Consider the following 22392-nt stretch of genomic DNA (forward strand, 5'->3'; position numbering starts at 1 on the left):
CTTCCAACACTGTCTGGTGCGCGCCGCTTTCGCAACCTTGCGCCTCATCCGCCGCGCTCATGCTCCGGCTGCCGTCTCGCCCTCCTTGACCGTCCTCCAGCTCGCTCTGTGGCCCGCAGACCTCCTCGAGGCGAGCGGGCGGTTTCGCGTCCCCGTCGTTGACTTCCGTCTGGCGGTCCGGTTCGCCGACCCGCCGTTCGATAATGACGCCCGGCCTCCCGCGTCCGCCGTCTCCCTCGTGGGCCGGTCCTTCCGCATCTAGCGAACTAGAAGCTTCCGGATCCTCACCGGCGTTCGATAGCTCGCTAGACATTTCATCTCCGTTGGCCCTATCGGGCAGGACCTGGCGATCCCGTAGATCTTTTGACGGAATCGCACCACAGTCGACGGTAGGACCCGTGGTTGCTCGAACGCTGGTTTCCTCCTCGGCGTGAGGATCCGCTGGCGGTTGTGACTCGGTAGGAGGGAGCGGCGTGATTTGTCGAGCCCACGGGGGCTGAGGAGCTCCAGCGTGACCGTCTGTGCAGCCCTCCGCTGTCCCCTGCGGTACTGGAGGTCCGCCAGCACAATGACCCAGTGACAGCCCATTGTCCGGAGGGATAGAGGTCCATTGTTCCTCTCCTACAGAGGCGGGCCGAGGAGCAGAGACGTTATTGTCATGGCCGGAGGCGTGGTTCTCGCCAACGTCCGGATCACCCTCACTTTCGAGGGCGCGGTCCTCGTCGCGGCTGCTGCCGACGGTACAGGTGGCGCTAGCGTCGGGAGTCCTGCGGTCTGTGTCACAGTCAGGCGCACTGCCTACTGAGTCCTGTGTGCGTGCGGCCGTTGTACGTCCCTCGCCGGGCTCCGTCGGCGCTCGGGCGAGGTCATCGTCCCCGACCTCCGCCGGGCCGTCGATTGCCTCCTCGTGAAAAGCACAGGCCAAGGTCGTACCGGGGTCATCTGCCACCTCCGCGCCCCCAGATTCCCTATCGGCGTCCGCGGCGCCGGAGCTCGTGACCTCCGACCTTTGGATGTGCTCGGCCGGGCGCGGCTGATGACAGCATTCCGGCATAGACGCGCACCTCGCCCGCCGGCCCGGCTTGGCCCCGCCCGCCCCCACCCGCGGCCCCTCGCTGCCGAAGCCGTGGCAGCAGACCAGGTCCAGGTCATCGTAGCTGTACTGTAAACCGGAGCGGTGAGTCACGTGATCTTCCCAGCTTCTTTTCCGTATGGCTACAGGCATGGCGGACGCCCACGGTTATCCCATAAAGAGCTCTGTTTGGGGCGTGAGAGAATCCAATTCTGTCAAGCGTCCTGCAAGAAAGGAAGAGAGGGGGCGGGTAACGGTTATGGCCATGCCAAGTGCTTAGGTTCTCTGTGGGACTAACAGATTTTGCAGAGGATGATCTGGCTATTTCAAACAGTTACAGTTTGAAAATAAACAGCTGGGTAGGCTAGTACCGGGGAGGTTTAAGAAGGGCCCAATCACGTTTGCCTTGCATTCACTAAGGACATGTACACTTATCCACGTCTGCGTAAGCTGACAATGTTCCCAGTTGTAAAAGCCATGATTTGTCAGGGAGAGCAGGATTCCATCCATCACAAATTAATTACAAACAGTAACATGGTTCAGGGATAAAATACCAGTTTTTTGGCAATGAATCGGAATTAAAAAAAGTGAAACTGACACAAGTAAAAAGATTTATGTAGATGGGGATGGAGATGATTTAGAAGAAAGATTCCCTGTCCACCATAACACAACCCAGACAATGTGATGGGTTCAAGCCACAAACATTAAGCCCTGACAGTCCGAATCAAACCAAACTGTCCCCTCTCTGTAGCCTGCTACTTCAATAACGGTTCTATCTGGGGATCCTGAGGGTAAAATGAAGAACGAGACTGACAGTCCAAAAGCACCAACCACCCTGGGTCAATTTGTCCTGACGAGCATGGCGGTCAAAAAAAAAAGTCTGCCTGCCACATGACTCTTTAGCGAGTCATAATTGAACTGTCAGAATCACTCTTGGGTTCTGTCCTAGCCAGTCACTGGCGGAGAATGTCTGTGTTATAGCAGTACAGGCACAGGGCGGTTCTGTGATGAAGGAGACTAGCATGCGTACACTCCAGCCAACAGGGCCTCCTATACATCTTCAACGGAGCACCACTGTAAAGTAAGCAATGGTTTCCTGTCGAAAAAAAGGCTGGTCATGTTTGAGAGGGAGTAACGGTGAAAAGGGATTACGACATTGATGTAGCTCCACTTCCCATTTCATCCCTGATGTATTCGGTGCTACTTTTCTTTCTTAAAAGCTTTTAAAACGCTCATAAAATTTGTACCTGTCTACAAGTAAATCCCCTATCAAAACCGTTAACCATCCACACTTTGACTCCTGCATCACGTTTTTTCATGTCTGACAACAGTGCGGATTGATATGGTCCTGTAGATACGGTGTATTGCCAATTTGGCTGCTGTGTGGTTCTGTGATGACTCTGCTCTGACAGCTCCAGCGGCCGCGGTTTTTCACAGGGGAGATCGTATCATTCCTCAAACATCTGCGCCGAGCAGGAACTACTCCCTGGTACATCTGTTCCCCAGCCTCGCAAACAACTGGAACATCAGATTAGCATGTTCATTAGGAGCCCTTTTCATGATCTGTATCGCTGCAAGCAAGTTATCAATACGCCGTGACTAACTTGAGCTATCAAGGAAGCATAATTGTGTCTATCTACGATGAGATACGCACTGAAAACTTTGGCAGCTTTCCTTTCTCTAATGTTCCATTGTCAGCGAGAGGAGTGTGTGGTGCGTGTGTGTGTGCGTGTGTGTGTGTGTGTGTGTGGTTGAATGCACTGCATGGGAGTTATCTGAGCTGTAGAGATTTGCCTACTCCTTTAGGGAAAGATTTGGTGAAGATTCAAGACAGTTTTTTTTGTCTGTACCTCCAGTCTCTTCAGAACTTGAGCAGTAGCTGGACCAGGGAACCTGATGGCAATATTTACACTGCTGACATCAATTACAACCTGGGATTTGGAAATGTGATGTAAGGAGGAATTCCCAGAGCACATACAGTACTAAACCGAATTCTCCTCCGCACAGCATTAAAAAGCAAATGTACAGTATCAATTGAGAAATATTTATGATATGAATGTTTCATACTTTATATGATGATGATATAGTACTCCATCAATATTCCACCATGGTCATTGGAGTCCCACATATGAGCAGCATGGGTGTATTTCAGTGAAAATCCAAACAATCATCTATTGAGAAACAGGACAAATCTTCCAATACGTCCACAAAAAAAAGAAGAAAAAAGAGCCATGCAGGGGTAAGACAGAGAGAAAGCACCTTGTAACTAAGACGTGTAGCAATTTGCCTCTTTACACGTCCTTAAGGTAGCCCTCCATCACTTGAGTGACATTTCAATCCCAATCCTCAAAGCCTCTTCAGAAGTGAACCACCTTTTTCCTGTGATGTCAAGCCCAGTCCAGGTCCCTAACGCTCCCGAGGTTCACAAATCCGGATCAGTCCCTGTCGGTACCTTTGCTGGGAAGAGGAGCGTTGGGTAACGGGAGCCCCCGAAGGCAGGCAAAAAGCCGGGGCGCAGTAAAAAGTCCAAAGACAGCTTCCATCTTGATCGCATTAGGGTTTTTGCTGACGCTGAGCGCCTGGAGTAGGGGTGGTGTTAGGGGGGGGGCTGGGTTTTTCCTCCCCTCCTCTCCTCCGTCCTATCCCCCTCTCCTCTGTCCTATCCTCCTCTCCTCCCTCCTATTCTCCTCTCCTCCCTCCTATCCTCCTCCTCTGTCCTATCCTCCTCTCCTCTGTCCTATCCTCCTCTACTCTGTCCTATCCTCCTCGACTCCCTCCCTTGTTCTCTCAGGGAGCCTGAGTCACCTCCCCCTCCCCTTGCGGATCGCAGACGGTCTAGGCAGACCTCGCTCGTTTATTCATCCTCCTGTTTTTATGCCTTCTGTCCCCTCAATGTTCTGGATATACTTCCTCTCAAGTCTCTCTCCTTCTCAAAGTCATTCTCTCTCTTTCCTCCTCCCCCTCTCGCTCTCCCTCTCTCTCCCTGTACATATCAGATCTCTCTCTTGGGGGAAGTTGGGAAGGTTGGGAAAGGCTCCCTCCAGTTGGTTTTGATTAGTAACAGACAGGCAGCTCTGTAAAAACTGGCTGCGGACCAAGTGAGATTGCAGTAATGTTTTGGCAGCCATTTCTGAGGCATGTGTTTTTTTTGTTACACAGTGCGTCGCCTTGTGCCTAGTAACTGCACAAGCATCCTTGCACAAACAACCAACACTAAAATACGACACAGACCGCGCGACATGTTTACAGACATTCCTGAAGAATATGACACTCTTGCAAAAAATACAAACCGGGGTCATCAAAGTTGTATGGCTTCTTTTCTGAGACGTATTTGGATAAACGGGTGGACACCCACTAGCAATATTAAAGTGCTTAGGGAGTTAAACGAAAATAACGAATGAAAGTCAAAGAAGACTTATTTTTAAAGGCATTTCTGAGGACTGGTCATTCATTCCCAAATATAGACATATGCCTACTCTCCCACTGAAGCATAACATATGACGCTCACCATAAAATTAGATACAGTATCACTGTATCACTGAGGACAATACAAACACTTGCCCGTCTTGACAAAAACGTTCTGTATTTTCACTCTCAGCTATCTGTGGATAAAGATTACAGTTCTGGTCAAAGCCCATGGAAGACTCTTGAGGCCTATAAAATGCCGTGAATACTTCCACACACAGACATCCATATGGCTATTAAACACATTCTACCTCCGCCTCTCAGGTCCAATACTTAACAGCTTTACGGTTTGAACTGGATACACACTCTACAGTATATCTATAGTATATCTATCGTTGGAGGACGTATTGTCAGAAACTCTTTCCATACAAACCCTAGGCCTATACAATCCAGTCTTGTAGCCCTGCCATCAATGGCGGACTGACCATCAGGAAGTTCGGGACGAATCCCGACGGGCCGGTCCTCAAGTGCCCCCCCCCCCCCCCCCGCTCAACAAATCACTCAGCCCCCCGACTGGGGCTACGTTGCCCGATCGGAATTATTTCCCCAGTCCGCCCCTGCCTGCCATGGAATCACGGCAGAATCAAACTAGACCGGCTCGGCCATCACCGAGACACAAAGTTATATGTTGTTGTGTTGAACTATGACTATGGTGTTCAGCCAACACTGTACTGGACATCATCCCCCATGACCCGGGTTCAATTCCCACCCCACCCCTCTGCCGTTGCCCAACTTCCTTCATCTCCATGTTCAGTTTCCGTAAACGTTGGAAATCTGCTATCCTTAAAAATGACATGTCACGTGTCTGGTTAATGTTGTGTCTGTTTGTTGTCGTATGTCATATCTGAATGAAATTCCTCCTCCCTCAACACACAATATCTTCCCTCTGGACCACCCTCCCTACTCTGGGTCATCCAGCTGCAGATTTTCTTGAGGGCCACTGTGGGAAACTCCTGGTCCTGTCCCATTAAACGTCGGCCATTTTGGCTTGTGAGAGGCCCAGATGTTCGAGAGGATCCATTCAAGCTAGACCAGACTCTCTTCTGCAGCATGTCACATGTGCTGCTGCGGTCACGGCAACAGCCGTGTAACGTTATGCAGGACTCACGGTGGTCACGGTAGCCGCCGCGTGGAAAAGGCCGGCGATTGAAGTGGAGGGCTCGCCGCGGAGCGTGACACAACGCGTCCATTCATTACCTTCCACTGAACGACCAACGTGGGTCTGTAATTTAGGAGTGGCTTTGGCTCAACCTTTCTTGCTCAGCCGCACAGCGTCATAGCCTCGGGCGTTCTACAAACGGCCTCTGAATTCAAGCGGATGTCTTGATGCAAATTACAACCAATCAACGCGCTGAACAAGAAGTGCGGTACATGTTTCATCACCATCACGCCACTGTATGTGCAAGTCAGCAATGAAAGGAAAGCCATTATATAAAATTAAAAATGTGAATAAACGAATCCTGGCTCCTTCCCAATTTTTTTTCTCCCGGTTTGTCTCTCTTTTTCTCTTTCCCTGTCTGTCTCGCTCTATCTACAGTATGATTCCAGTTTTAAAACAGAACCATTACTGTACTTAAAACGTGTTAAAACGTCAGTCACCGTTCCTGAGAATAGACCGGAGAAACCGTTGCATTGGTCCAAGTGTGTGGGTGTGGGAGCGGTGTATAGGATCTGTGAAAATGACTAAGTGCATATTTAAGTGTAAGCGAGCATGTTTATCCAAGATGAGTCACAATTACAGGCCAACTTTAAGCCAGCTCCGGTCATGGAGAGTGTATGTGTGTGTGCGCGCGCGTGTGTGTGTGTGTGTGTGTGTGTGTGTGTGCGCGCGCGTGTGTGCACGTGTGTGGATTCTCTGGTACATGACCACAGATGTCACATGGCCAGGAGGAGGTGAAGAAAGACCCATTCATGACGCTCCCATAGTCTTCCACTGTTCTGCCCTCCATCTCCTAAGTGAAGCACAGAGCACCCAGAGGAAACAGTCTCAAATTCCTCGCTGATATAGTTTATTATTGGAAAAAATCCAGTCTAAATTGTGGCCACTGAAGGGTACCGTACTCGGCCCTGTGCCTCTGTAGGAAAATGTGGGCGCTGGTTAAAAAAAATAAAATTAAAATAAAACATAAAAAAAATATTGTAAAAAATCCTGTCTCACCTAAAAAATGTTGCCTTTTTTGAATTTTCACTCATACTGTACAATGATTGCTTTGAGAACATTTTTGGATCTGCTCTTTTTAGGCCACCTCAAACAGGCATGTTCTACTGTGCCCTAAAAACAGGCTTTGGATCAATTTACAGCTTGTGTAAATATCATTCAAAAATCTGTTTGGTGGTCTAAAAATAACATCAACAAACCACTTCATGATCATGTCCATTCACTCCCTCTCTGGCCCATTCCCTCTGACTAGCTACTGAACTTAGAAGCACACTTTTTTCTCTCCAGTCATTGAAACGCAGAACTCACTTCTTGTGATTGAGGTCAAGAAGTTCAAGCACATGAGAAAGGGACCTGAAATTCAACGAACACACCCAGTAATCTACAAACAAACCCAAAACCGTGGAACACAAGCATAGTTCATAACTGCATGATAGAGGCGTGAGAGATTGTCCATGATGTGACATTGAGTTATTGTTGAATGCTCAACTCTGCGCAAACAACAACCAAGAGTTGTGTTGCATCTTGTGGCAACCTGCGCTTGTGTGGGTGCACTTTTGCTATCAGTGTGGGTGAATGTTTGCTTTATCTGTGTGTGTGTGTGTGTGTGTGTGTGTGTGTGTGTGTGTGTGTGTGCTTGGTCATGGTTCACAGTGTGACTGTTACCGTGGGAACAGGAAGTCCGGGTTATTGCGGATACAGACCATAACAATCTCGCGGCTAAAATAATCAATCTAATCTGCTCTTGCGGGGGTCTGTGTGTACTCGGGCCAAGCGAGGGGCTCTGCGTGTGTGTGCGTGTGTGTATGTGTGCGCGTGTGTGTGTGAGAGAGCAGAGAGAAGGATTCTAGCACTGCTGCGCGTCCTCTCCTCTGCTGGGCCTCTCTCCATGTCAGTGCTCTTCTTTAACAGAAACAGATGGGTTGGAGAAGTAGCTGACGCACTTCTGTATTTCATCACTACGTGCGTTAGAGCGATGTGTCATGCTGATATCGCTTTGAGGTCGTAAGAAACAGTCCTATAATCCCGAAAGTACGTATGGAATATTGGCCGTTCACCGGACCTCCGTTCACGCCCTGTCAATGTCGACAGAGGGCTGTACATTGTAAAGTCTCATGTCTGGTTTGGGTTATGTTAAGGGTTGTCTGTCAGTCTGGGTCAGTGTCCCCAGCACCTCTGGCTCTAGTCAGGCAAAGATGTCCCGTCTGGGTCGGGAAAAACACAGATCACGTCCCCCGGTACCGGGGCCCGGCGGACGCGGCGCTGTGGCTACAGCTGGACCCCATTTGTGCCCTTCGGCTCTCGCTCACAGACCGCCAGACAAACATACCTGGGCTAGCGTGTGCTGACGCACACACGCAGGCACACACACACGCACACACACACACACACACACACTGCTGGTGATATCAGGACATCTGATTTGAAACACCTGTTCAATAGTTCTCATGGATTACGCTGACTGTTTTTTTGTTTTGTTTGGGGGGGGGGCAGCGGGGTAAAGGCCATCTACACACTACTACAGCTCCTTAGTCTTAGACCGACAATTCACTCGTCCAAATTCTACTCACTCCCCTACTCTCCCCAATTGGACGTACTTTTGTGCAAACGCTGTATTTTCAGCTTTCAGAGGAGTGCTTTCCCAGCCAATGGAAAACACGCCGTCCTTGACCAATGCCTCATGAATCAGAAGACTATTGGCATAACATTTGATTTGGTTGGCATCCACTCCTTCACCTCATCTCTCGAGACTCAGTGTTTGTTTTCAGAACGGTCAAGCGATTCACAAAGAACATATTGTGTGTTTTTTATGTTGTTGTTTTTTTCGAAGCAGAAAGCACCGCAGAGTTTTCAGGGGAGACAAAGAACAAAGACTTTGTACGAAAGGCATATCCATGGAGGGAACATGTAGCCTACAGCACTTCCTCCCAAAGTCTAATGGAGTTCAAAGGCAAGATGGTACGGGAAGATGGCATTGTAATATGTCTATAAAAAGATTCCCGGGCAATCATAATATTATGGTGTAGGAACGGAGATCATTACCTCCGCCCCAACGACAGCACAGGGCGAGAGGTAATGTTTTCGGTGTTGTGTGTTTATTTATTGATTGTTTTATATTGTTAGCAGGATTACGCAAAATCTACCACACCGACTTTCATGAAACGTGGTGGAGGGGTGTAGCATGGGCCCATTTAGAAGTTAGAACCCATTACATTTTGGAGCATATCCGAATCCAGGGATTAAAACCAAACTTAGAACGAAGCCATCTCCCGGTGTAGTGGGGCTAGAGACACGGGTTTGGACTGTGGTGTGCAGGGGGAGAGCCCGGAGTGCACCAAACCGCCCCCTCCCACCGGCTGCAACTGGAGGGGGGCGCCACGGAGCTGCCCAAACATGGCCACCCATTTACCTCCATACATTTTTTGGACTTGGCCTCTGGAGCGAAAAATTCCTCCCTTTCATTGTTAATGGGGGGGAGGGGGATGCAATGGCCATATCTGGACGTGGGAAGGTCACAGAGACACGGGCTGGCTGGCGTAAAGCTCTCCACCTAACGAATGCGCCAATACCAAATGCACGTGCGCGTGCACAAAGCCACGGAATGCATTCACGGCCGGAGGTTTGTGCTTGCCGAGCACCGTTTCTAGTTTTAGGATTGTTTTGGAGAATCCATGCCCTTGTCATCTTGTACAGTAAGAAGCATTTCTCTGTGGAGGTTTCGAGGAACCCGTGGACAGACAACAATATTTACCGTCGTGTCTCGTGCTGTGATTGATGAAGGGTGTTGGCCGTGGGCCGGGCCTGCTGTCCAAGAGTTTCTGGACTGGGCCTGCTGATGAGAGGTCCTGCTGGCCTGAGGCTTCTGGCATGGCCGCCCCCAACCCACCCATCCTATGGATGTCCAGGGAAAAGCCGGTGTTGTCCTTGGATACAGTCGCCACAGCAGCATCGGCAGGAAATGCTTGAGACTGGGGAGTCAGGGGTCGGGGGGTTTGGGGGGGGGGGGGGGGCTGCATGTGATCGGGGGCGGCTGTGTAATGATGTGCTCACAGGGTTGTATCTCAGTCCAGAATATTTCTTTTATCACATCTGTCCTTCCCTTGTTCCCTGTTCCCTCACATCTGCCCAGTGTGTGTGTGTGTATGTGTGTGTGTGTGTGTGAGAGAGAGAAAGAGAGAGAGAGAGAGAGAGAGAGAGAGAGAGACAGAGAGAGAGAGACAGAGAGAGAGGGGGGTGGGGAGGGAGTACAGTAGATTTTGCCTGCTCAGGTTTTAGTTTGGGTGTGCAACACTTTGGGAATTGGGGTCCTCACCGCCCCCTCACTGAGGCATGTTCGTATAAGTGCCTGACTGTGGCTCCCGAGCAAAAAAGCGGATAAGATGACCTTGGCTAAATATTTATCTTGCCTTGAGGTCTCCTACGCGAAGTCGAGGGCGTGCGTTTACAGAGCAGTACAGTGAGGGAACAGAGAGAAGCAAAACACCTCATTTTCAGGAAACTGTTTGACATTCCAACCCACACAGGAAGCTCACAGGTCAGGAGAACCTTGTGTAGGTGTAACCTGCTGGGGGATTGAACCCCAGTCTACCCAGTGTTTAACATTAGGCATCAAGACAATGCTAATGATTTGAGGGAGACATTTTGGCCTTGCAATGTCAACAGACACAGAGGCTACCGCATTAAGAAGGTAGTAGGATGATGAATAAGTATCAGGGCTTGATTCAATTCCCTAATGGGACACGTCCTGAATAGAGAAAGAGAGAGACAGACAGAGCAAGAGATGCTGCAGTGGCATCAATAAAGCTGGCTGGAACACCATACATGGCCAGTCGCTGAGGTGGGGAGGAGAGCCTAGAGTTTGTGCCCCTGCTTGGATATCGCTGTACTCCCAGCCCTCTGGGAATGTCTTGTTGTGAAAGTGGTTGGTTGCAGTGCTGTGAGATGTGGGGCAGAGGGCGCTAGAAGCATGGTGGTATAAAGTGAGCTTATAGGCTACTGGCCCTGACTTATTTATTACTCTATCACAGAAGGGAAAGGCTACGTCGGCTCCCTACTTCCACATCTGAGTGACATCTACTCGAACCGTCTGAACAAACGGGCCACCAAGATTACCAGAGACCCCTCACACCCTGGTCACTTCCTGTTCAAGCAGTGGACAAACTGCTAAATCCATAACACCCCCCCCCCCCCATGAGCTATATGTGATATGTGTGTATGTGTGCATATATATAAAGTGCAATAACTGATGCTATCCTTGTTGACCATATTTATTTATTATGACCATATTTATTTATTTATTTATTTATTGTGACCATGATTATTTATTGTGGCTTTTTCCTTTTTACCATTTCTGACTTTTGTAAATGCTGCTTATTGGAGTGGGTGCTGCCATAATCTACAACTATCTGAGCAATATACTGTAAACAATGCACTTCCCCCCTCCATAACACTGCAGCACAAACAAATCAACAACACTAGCCTATTTACTTTTGTTTTTTACCAAACCAGTTATTCAGCTGAAATGAATAACTTGGACCGCCTGATGGCGCCAAACTCCAACATTTCGATAAAGCCGCCTTGAGAGAACAGGCTGCCATGCATGCGAGGTGTGTTGACAAGTCTCCAAAAGTCTTCCGCATTTACCTCTCCAGTCCCCTGCCGAAGACAACTTAAACGTGCTCTACAAGCTGTGATGTGATCCATTTTGATCGTTCAAAGTGGACATAAACAAACTTTTAAGTTTAGTTCGGGGCTAGTAAACCCACTTGGTTCTGTTTGGAACAGATAGCCTACATGGTTAATGTAGCCTATGGAAGGTGAATAACTTGAAGCAACTTTTCCTGTATTTTTGGGCGTTCTCAAAATAAGGATTCGACATGGGATGCGGTGGTAGTTCCGAGGTAGGCCAAGCAAACATTTTGATAACAATATTACAATGTCACAAATTAACGTCGTAGTTGATGCTAATAAACTGTCTTAACTTCTCACTTTAAGGCAACGACGCCAAGGAAAACCCTTGCGTGAAACGAAACTAGCCTTTTCTGTCATTCGATGTTTTTTCTGGCGTTACAGTACGCAAGGGTAGGGTCTTGGGGACATAATATATTAGTCTATAACTTTGTCAATTTAAAACTCTGCTGCAGAGCAAACATGACTGGAAACCACTGGAGGAGAGACGCTGCACGGATATCCCATGGCTCATCATATTCACGCTTTTTTGTATTGGCATGGTGAGTTTTCGGTGAAAGAACGCCAGTTTACCACCGCTTTGTCATGGCCGCCATCTTTGGCCTCACCTGTAGAAGCACACACCTGGAGCCCCACACGGAGCTTGATTAGCTGGCTTGTAATGGATATAATGCTTATAACCATGTATTTATTGGTCTGCATTTCAATGGAAATCCCATCCAGCAGTAAGGTAACCTGATGCTGACGAGATCAGGATGGTCTCACGAGGGTAAGGCCGATGCATTTTGTGATAGTGTCGGTGTGTGGGGGGAGGATAGTACCGTCACGTGTCAATATTGCTGTTTTAACTCAAGATTCCCCACCTAGGGGTGTATCTGTGGCTTCTCAATAGCCACAGGAGCGGCTTCCAGACTCATCTCTGGGTATGACAGCTACGGTAACACCTGTGGTCAGAAGAACGCCAAGATCGAGGGCGTTGAGCTCAGTGGTCTGGACCAAACAGACAAAAGGTAAGTTTGCACAATGCATCTGTTTTACAATTATGTTATTGTAACTTCTGTGTATAAGCTGTATTGATGACTACTTTATTACCATTTCTTTAACTTGACAGAGGCCATACGTTTACACAGGTCTAATGTTTTCTACTTATCGCGCGCACACACACACACAAACACACAAACATGAACACATCTGGTAACACCATCTCGTAACCTCCTGTTATAAAGTTTAAAAGGTGGGACCTGTGCTCTTCTGAAGACCACTTTGAAAGGTTCCAATAACAAAATAAACAGGATTAGCAAATAGGCCTGTTCGTTGTTGTGTTTGTCAGACAAGCCATTTAACATTACCTGCACACACTCAAGGATTGCATCATTTGGATAATCCACGTTGTGCCCCAGATATCCTTGTTGCCATGGTAGTTGCTACTAAGAGACGGTGTTCTCCTCACAGCTGATTAAGGCCACCAGAGAAATGTTTTAGTAGCTACAGAAGTTCCCATCATTACATTAGTCATTTAGCAGACACTTTTATCCAAAACCACTTACAATAATTGCATTTAATATAGGTAGTCAGTGTACTACTACTCGCCAGAACTCACAAGTGCATCTCCTTTGTAAACAAGTGACCAAGAGCATAATCTAGTGCTGAAGTCAAAGTGCAAAAGTAGCAAAATATAAAAACAGTAGGTGTTTAAGAGGGATGATTCTGGTAGTACTGCTCAACACAGTAACCGGTCAAATCCTAAACCCAACTCTAAATTTAACCTTAACCCAACCCTATACCTAACCTTAACCCTAAACCTAACCTTAACCCCAAACTTAACCCTAACCTTAACCCTAAACCGGCCTCTGTGTTTATGGGAACTAGCCTTTATCGTAGAAAATCTGATGCAAGTCATGTGAAAGCCTCCATTTTAACCCCTTTGGAGATCAGTGGGAATAACCTTTCCCAGATGAGGCTCTTAGAAACATGTAGTCACGTCTGCAGTCTCCCGGCTCTCTACACAGCAGCTCATTTACATTTCACACAGGCCTTTTGTGTTGATGTCTGATGTTATTCATTGAGAAGTATAATGTTGATATGGTGTTTAGTTTTTTCACCATGCCCACAAAAAATTAAAATTATCAGATTCGTAGTTGGATAATATAATCAGACAGAGAGTTGAACAGTAACATTCCCTAGTTCTGGCAAGCTTTAGACACTAAAACAATGGGCCATGCATCTGAAGATGGGCTGATTGCCCATGCAGGCCTGGAGTAAAAGGCCAGGGCGTTTTGGTGACAGAGGGAGATCTGTTTGCTGTCAAATGTCACTGTGTCTGTGTCCCCCAGAGCAACTCACCACCCTTTAACCAAAATAATAAACATTTGTGGTTCGACCTAATTTCAACTGGCCTATTTCATATTAAGACTTCTCTGTTTTATATTAAGATTTCTATTAAGACGTCTTTTATGATAAAATCTAGTTTTCAGACAATTAAAGGATTATTGTTTTATCAGAGTTCAAACATTTTGGTTGGATCATTCTCCTTTGACTTCATTAGAAATGCCTCATACTCAACTACTAATTTAAATCTACATGAGATAACTCGGCACTTTGGCAGCCCCTCTGGTCGTGATAAAATCGGCACTGCGTTTTAAGAACCACACTTCCCATAATCCCCCACTCACTCGCTGTAATGATGGGGGAAAAAAATCATAACAAACGCGTGTGGCGCAGACTGGATTGGAAGATTGTAGCTACTTTCTGGAAGGATGGCTTCAATGCAGGTCAATACCGGTCTTCTTTCTTTTATGTGCTTGTAGATTTATTTTCGCGGGGTGAAGTGTTTGTTGTCTTCCTGATATTGTGACATGCAAAACACGTCACTTCCGCTTCCACCACAAGATTTCCCGCCAGTGTACTAGCCAGTACACCGAAATTCTAAAATAATAAATTCACAGGGTCTCATGCAGTCTCATGTCACAAAAACGATTTTTGGGTCTGCTAAAGCCAATTCATCGACATCATCATCAACTAATAGCAAGTAAAGGTCAATATTGAACTATAAAAAAGTTATCTCATTGAGCTTTAAAGAACATACTTAAGGGGCCAGTGATAATAATTATAATTGTCCCATATTTGGGTTCCTTTTTCCAGGTGAGAATTTAAAACCGTTTTGTCCCTTTTCTAGATATGTCTTCTTCCTGGACCCATGCAACATCGACATTGTCAACAGAAAGATCAAGTCCATGGCGTTGTGTGTCTCCAAGTGCCCTGATATGGAGCTTAAAACATATGCTGACGTCAAAAAGTTTGCCTTACAAAATGGTGAGATCACTCTCCTGATCGCAAAGGCTTAAGTTGATCAAGTGGCCTCTCAACTGGTTTCTCTCACAATGTAGCAGAAATGTTTCAAATAAATTCTGATATCCTATTTGATTTAATGATTTAAAATTGAGTTTTATTTACGGCAAAATGTTTTACTTTAATCTCAGCTTTATTTATGTATTTAAACTAATTTAGATCTAAATTCGTTTTTCAGTTGTCTGTACAATGTTGCCTTCATGTTGAAAAAAGTTATACAAATTGAAAACTGACTTAATCTCAAACCAGAGGTATGCGGTCATGATAACTTGTATCTTGTCACAGGGTCGGATCTCTGCTCCTATGATATTAAACCCTCCAGTTATCCCAGCCACGCAGACAGAGCTACCAAGTGCCCCAAACTACCAGTTCCACCAAGGTAAACACCTTCAACACGCTCAACCCGTAACTGCTTGCCAGACAATAAAGGCCATACGAAACCGAAACGCAACCAAGCCCCTGTATAGTGAATATTCAAATCGAAGTGGAAAATTTGTTTTTTGAAAGTCACAGTCCGCTATTTGTGCATATAATGAAACAATAAATGCACATACCAGAAGAACCTACCACTTGAATGTTGCGTGTGTCCTACAGGTATCGATGTCATGTTAATAACATAAATAGTATTAAAACGTTGAATCATGCGTATGGCCGCACTCTTCCTCTCTTAACTGTCTCGTTTCCACCCGGGTAGTAAATCGATTCCGGTGTTCCATCGCTGCATCCCTGTGGACGTGGCCTGCTACGCCGAGTTCGCCAAGGCCTTCATCACCTTCGTCAGCGACAACAGCGTCCTGCACAGGGTGATAGCCGGCGTGATGGCCAGCAAGGAGATCATCATGGGCCTGTGTGTGCTGGCACTAGGTAGGACACAACTTCAGCAGGCTGAACGTCGCCGTTGGGAATTGTTTTGCCGGTTTTCCACTGTTTTGCAAATTGCTTGGTTTGTTCAGTTGCTATTGCTCTTAAAACTATGCAAATTGTCAGATGTAAAACAAAAACATTTCTCCAGTGCCCCCTAATTAACTTGTGTTACATAGTTATTTTCTCAGTGCTTGGGAAAGTCATTTTCGCTGTCCAGGAAGTTATTTTAGTCAGGACGGGGTCAGGAAATAGCAGGAAATGTCTCTGTGATTGCATCCGCCGTCACCATGGTGTCCGGTGGAGCAGCGTGGTCCTCGGGACACAGACCCAGGATCAGTTCATCCTCCCCTCACATTCAGTTTGGGTGTTCATGAGGAGGAAGCTCTAAACTGACCCCAGAGCAGTGTTGAGGGGAGATGTCGTGCTTCTCTGTTCAATGTCCAAGGCATTGTGTCGGTTGTTGTCCTAAAGAGGCTGGCTGACTCATGTAACGTGCGTCCCAGTTGTGGGATGCAGGGTGAGTTCTTTCTATATGCAAACAACCGGTTGCCTAGATTGCTCTGACTGAGCGTAGAAACATTCTGGTGTACAGTGTCATCTTCCCTTGTTTATACCAGTGGTGTATGAGTATCTAAAGTGGCATCTCTAATGTTGTGGCGGCAGTAGGTGGGGCGGTAGAGTAGGCGTCTGGCAATCGGAAGGTTCCCGGTTCGATTCCAGCTCCTCCCGGGGGTGTATCGGAAGTGTCCTCGAGCAAGACGCTGAACCCCAAAATGCTCCCAGTGAGCAGGCTGGCACTTTGCGTGGCGTGTGAACGGGTGAACAAGAGGTCATTGTAAAGCGCTTTGGATAAAAGCGCTATACTGTATGTGTGCACTCCATTTACCAGTCAGTCAATCCCCTTCTCTGCAGTGCTGTCCATGATCCTGATGGTGGTCATCCGGTACATCTCCACCCTGCTGGTGTGGATCATCACTGTCCTCGTGATCCTGGGCTCTGTAGGTGAGATTCACAACGTCAGCGGGTTTTACCCGCGGTACGCAATGTTACATTTTACCACCGAAGAGATGTTTTCTTTGCTCTTGGCCGGCATCATATCGAAACGAGTACCGAGTCTCAAGAGTGCAGGTGAAAGTGTCATTTTACTTTTTAACAATTCCTGTTCTACCTCTTCCCATCTATTCCATAAACCAATGAATAAAGGCAATATTCCTGTTTTGAACCAATGAAGAGTGTCTTGGATGTAGTTGCGTCCCCAGTAGCTATTTTTCCTGAAGGGGCGTCTGTGTTCCAGGGGGCACGGGGGTCCTCTGGTGGCTCTACGTGGACCACAGGACGCGCCTGCAGGACCAGACCATGACGGCGCTGGAACAGGAGGTGGCCTCAGACAATGTCAAGGCCCTGCTGGTTTATGCCATCGGTGCCACTGTTTTCACGGTAAACCTCTCTGTGTGTCTGGGACTGTGTGGGTGTGTTTGTGTGTGGTATTGATGTTATCGATGTGTGGCATTGTGGGGAGTGTTATAAACTGCATGAGTAGTTTTTAATCAGGATCATAAAATACAGAAACAGTTGGTTCTACTCCTCTGGGGTGGCTGTGGCTCAGGAGGTAGAGCAGCTCGTCCAATGATCGTAGGGTCGGCAGTTCAAATCCCGGCTCCTCCTGTCCACATGTCAAAGCGTCCTTGGGCAAGACACTAAACCCCGAATTGCTCCCAACGAGCAGGCTGGCACCCTGCGTGGCAGCTGCTGCCATTGGTGTGTGGATGTGTGTGTGAATGGGTAAATGAGAGGCAATTGTAAAGTAAAGTGCGCTTTGGATAAATATAAGCGCAGTCCGTTGACCATCCTCGTATAATAACGTCCCGTGTGTTGTCGTCCTGTGTCCCGTCCTCCAGGTGATCCTCCTGTTGCTGATGCTCTTCATGAGGAAGCGCGTGGCGCTGACCATCGCCCTGTTCCACGTGGCGGGCAAGGTGTTCACCCACCTGCCCCTGCTGGCCCTGCAGCCCTTCTGGACGTTCCTGGCCCTCATGCTGTTCTGGGTGTACTGGATCGCTGTGCTGCTCTTCCTCGGCACGACAGGTCAGGACACGGCCATGTTTATGGGTTATATAGAAAATGATCATACTAATACATTAGATCGTACTAATATACAGCTCTCTTCTAAAAGCTTAATTCACCTCCTGAGACCCGAGCTTTTGTGTGCATTTTTAATTTCTCCTATCTATTTGGAATAAGTAGGACCTAATATTGTAAGTATAAAAACTAAGCATTGTCTTTGTACAGGAAGACGTTTTTGCAAGTAATGCATATGCGGACAATGGGTTTATTTCACTTTTTCTGTAACAAAGTTTAAAGCGCAAACATAAAATAATTAGTAAGATATAGTAGACGGGGTAAGTACAAAGGGGAGACTAGTCAGTTGACCCAGTGCATTTTCTGACAACGTTTGCTAGCGAGTGTGTCCTGTAGAACGGCTAGTGGCTACATGTCACTTTGTCCTTGTCTGAACTACCAAATACTGAGTGTGTTTTTTTTTTACTTGTGTGGTCCCATTTTGGACTTGGAAGAACATGTCTTCAGTGGCGTGACTCTCTTGCCCACTCTCATTGGGATTCTTGGGCCAGTCTGGTGCTGTGGGTGGTTTCGCGCCAAGTCAAAGAACCAGTTCTCTCCGAGTTCACCCACTCTCTTCCACGGCAGGGATTTAGGCCACATCCAGTCTCAGTAAAATAAAAAAGTTATTTATTCATTTATTTATTCATTTTTATAAATCAGTGTAATTCAGGCTATGTTTAATCAACGAGCATCTAGTCTGTAGGTCAACTCTGAAGTGACATTCCCTTTGGTGGTCTATGACTGACCCAGTGTACCAGTCCAGTCAGAGGTATGGCTGCTGTCCTTGGACCACATACACCCCCTGGTGGCTGAGTTCTGCACTGTGTTTCCCCACGCCGTTTCCCTGCTACCTTCATAAAGAACGCATTGAACGGGACGCAAGCCAAAAACACTCCGATAAAAGCTTGAGACGACATCCTGATATGAACCTTCCCTGTACCCCTCCCTCGCTGGCCACCTCCCCCGTCCACCAGAAGCCGGTACTTAGCGGGAGTTGAGGTCAGCCCCTAACCCCGGCCTTTGCGGTTCCCTCAGGCAGCCCGGTGAAGAGCGAGCAGACGGGCCTGGTGGAGTACCGGATGTCCGGGCCGCTCCAGTACATGGTGTGGTACCACGCCGTGGGCCTGATCTGGATCAGCGAGTTCATCCTGGCCTGCCAGCAGATGACCATCGCCGGAGCCGTGGTCACCTACTACTTCACCAGGTGAGGGAGGCGGAAGCGGCTGGACAGCGTCACCGAACCGTCACACTTGCGTTACTAGTCTGAAGTCCGGTCATTATTTTGTGTGCTCTCTAGGCGTTTAACATCTTGGAAGAGTTTTGTGTCCTGTGAAAAAAAAATTGGGAGGGAGGGAGGGACGGCAGACTTTGTCAGATAAACAGATGGAAATCGGAACGTTCCTAGAATCTCTTTTCCCCGCCTCAACTTTTGAACCTTCTCCCAAACCGTCCCGTTCCCTCTCTCGCCCGGCGCCACGCAGGAACAAGTCGCAGCTCTCGCTGACCCCCATCGTGACCTCCGTGCTGCGCCTCCTCCGCTACCACCTGGGCACGGTGGCCAAGGGCTCCTTCATCATCACGCTGGTGGAGATCCCTCGACTCATCCTCACCTACATCCACAACCAGCTCAAAGGCAAGGTAGGTCCTCCGGAGCAGCGTCTGCTGTGGCCCGGGCTGCAAAGCACATTTAGCACACGTAACTCCGATGCTAGGCTTTTCTGTTTCTCTCCCGTCTTTACAAACACAGAATATGAAAATAAGAAACATCCCCTCTTATTGACTGTATGCATTGGGTGTGGTACATGCATTTGCATTAGGGAAGTTAAGGGATAGTTCAAAAGATTGTCCGATCCCAAAATAAGCCTCACGTCGTGTCCAGATCCAGGCATTCAATGTCAAGTCCAAAATGGTGCTGTTGTAATTGATGCGTTTGATACAGTATACGTTGTTCTCTGTCCATAGGAAAACGCCTGTGCTCGCTGCATGCTCAAAGCCTGCATCTGCTGCCTGTGGTGCCTGGAGAAGTGTCTAACCTACCTGAATCAGGTAAGGACTCCTATCAATATCAGATCTGCTCCACAGTCAAGACCTTTTTCATTCTCCTTGAAATGTCAGCTGTTTTGTCTAAAACCTTAGTGGTTGAGAATATTTCTCATCACAAGAGGGCGTCCTTCTACAGTTAGCGTAAGAAAGTTGTCCGTTGTCTCTCGTCCGCACCTCAGAATGCGTACGCGGCCACAGCCATCAACAGCACCAGCTTCTGCACCTCCGCCCGGGACGCCTTCAGCATCCTGGTGGAGAACGCTCTCAGGGTGGCGGCCATCAACACCATCGGAGACTTCGTCCTCTTCCTGGGAAAGGTACCAGCCACGGAGCGGACACACATTTCTGGAAACTAGGCAGTGTCGGTTTTGGTTGTCTGTCTGCTCCTCCTACATCATCTGTCCATCCTTCACCTGCTTCTATTCCTCTAACAGCCCTTTTTCCTACTAGAATAGTTCGGGGCTCAAGGCACAGAGGAAGGACGTGCCCATTTATATTTAAAGTCCCTCAGATCTGAAACCGGTAGCCCTCCAAGTTCAGCTCCCCCTTTATGTCCCCCTCCCCCTCGCCAGGACTTGAACCGGCAACCCTCCAAGCCGCCGGCCCATCTCCTCACTAACCTCCGGGCTGCCCCCGCCCCGCCGCCTTGTCCGTAGGTGCTGATCGTGTCGGTCACGGCGTTCGCCGGCGTGCTGGCGCTGAACTACCAGCGGGACTACACGGTGTGGGTCCTCCCGCTCCTCATCGTCTGCCTGTTCGCCTTCCTGGTGGCCCACTGCTTCCTGTCCGTGTTCGAGATGGTGGTGGACGTGCTGTTCGTCTGCTTCGCCGTGGACGCCAAGCACAACGACGGCAGCCCCGGGAGGGAGTACTACATGGACAAGGCTCTCATGGTGAGGCCACAGGGATGGGATGGAGGGAATGGAAGCAGGCGGACAGACGGAGATATACGGTGTAGAGATAGATTCGAGATAGTGTTAGAGATGGGTAAATATTTGTTATAGATCAGATATTTCTTAAAGATGAGAAATGGTGTGCGAGGATGTTAGCGGGTGTGATATTAGTTCATTTGTAGATGGATAGATGGAGATGGCGTTAAGAGCCCAACATTGGTAGGCTGAAAGAGAGACAGAGCGTTGGGAAGTGCGATAGTGGTTGTTGGAGAATAAACCGCGTCAAGCGTGTTAATGCCAGATTGATTGGCAGAGTCGGAGAGAGAGAGATTGAAAGGAAGAGTCTGTTTCTATCTGCGGAGATGCTCCGCTGCGCTCACGTCTCTCCGTCCGTCTGCAGGAGTTTGTGGAGAACAGTAAGAAGATGGCGGGGCGCACTCGTCACAGCGCTGCAGAAGGTGACGGACCCGAGATGAAGCCCATGGTACGTTGGACGGGTTGTTCCAACCAGCGCTTAACATAAGATAAACCCTATCCCACACGTGGAGTGTTTGTATGTACTGATAGAATGTATTCACACACTTGTAATTTACATACTTAAAGCCCATGTGCTGACCTGACCACATTTCAGACAGCGTATAGGAAACATGATATCATAGCAATACAAACAGGTATCTGCCCATTGTAGCCAATAGTACATTGGGCGAACTTAGTGCTTAAGAAGTCACTCATACCATAAGCAGCTTGTATTAATGATTATGTCATGTCATGATTATGTTTAATGATTATGTTATGTCATGATTATAAACTGTTGTCCTTCTCTTTTTTACAGAGCCATGGAGGGATGTTGGCTTGAACAAAGAGTACATCAGACACAGAATACACTCCAAATATTCCCGAGCTTCAATCAGTGTGTAATATGTTTACCGTGATATGCAAACATGCAACATATGTTTTGTGATTTATTTATTAACAACACATAATGACACACCTCATATAAAAGCGTTGCATATATTTGTAGGGAAATTTTTATTTTTGTAACACTATTTGAAATGGGATAAATACTAATAGTTTTGGTAGAGTTTAGCAGGTTTGGTGTATTCTCTTTTGTTCAGTTTTCCAAACATGGTTTGAACTTGAAGTGATCAACTTGTTTATTAGAGGCAGTTGGGTTTGAGCATCTTATGGTGCATTCGTTTGTGGTCGGAGCTGGCAAGTCACAAGTGGCAAAATACCTACCTCCGACCTGTGTGCATTCGAGCTATAGCGAATGATATGATGATGATATGATATGATATTGACGTCAGACGGCAACTAGGGGCTGAGAAACATCCGAATTTGCGACGAGGAAGTGCGAGTTCATGCGGCGTTTTATTTAATCATTCCTAGTAGCAAGTCGCAATTTGCCATCTCCCAGTTATAAACGAACGCACCATTAGTTGCACACATGTTACTGATTTCACGTTTCTCAGAGAGATTTCTGCATCTTTCAAGAGTGGTTTGTGTTTTAATACGGATTAGAAATTAATACAAAGCCATACGTTATAACTCTCTAGGAAACTAAATAACATAATAGTATATTCTTGCATAGTTCACCTGTATTTGGTTAAAGGATGTGATACAGTAATATTGTTGTTTGCCACCACTACCAATTGTTCTTTGTTTTTACCTTTTGTGCTTGTAATTTCTATTGACTGTTTTGTTGCCACTATTTTGTATTGAACTGTTTTAACAGAATT

At 47.5% G+C, this 22392-nt stretch overlaps 1 protein-coding gene across 1 annotated transcript; it reads left to right on the top strand.

Annotated features, from left to right (window-relative positions):
* The first annotated feature begins 11456 nt into the window (after window positions 1-11456).
* slc44a1a (solute carrier family 44 member 1a) lies at window positions 11457-21620 on the top strand. Its single transcript, XM_084454356.1, has 16 exons — window positions 11457-11596; window positions 11840-11926; window positions 12252-12394; window positions 14560-14696; window positions 15018-15111; window positions 15427-15596; window positions 16509-16598; window positions 16891-17033; window positions 17495-17681; window positions 18753-18921; window positions 19199-19355; window positions 19680-19763; window positions 19940-20077; window positions 20417-20653; window positions 21054-21137; window positions 21486-21620. Exons 1-16 carry the CDS (start codon window positions 11573-11575, stop codon window positions 21507-21509), a joined length of 1968 nt encoding a protein of 655 aa, XP_084310482.1. The 5' UTR covers window positions 11457-11572; the 3' UTR covers window positions 21510-21620.
* Window positions 21621-22392: the final 772 nt, after the last annotated feature.

This window comes from Borostomias antarcticus, assembly GCF_949987555.1.
Source record: "Borostomias antarcticus genome assembly, chromosome: 20".
NCBI classification, from domain to species: Eukaryota; Metazoa; Chordata; class Actinopteri; order Stomiiformes; family Stomiidae; genus Borostomias; species Borostomias antarcticus.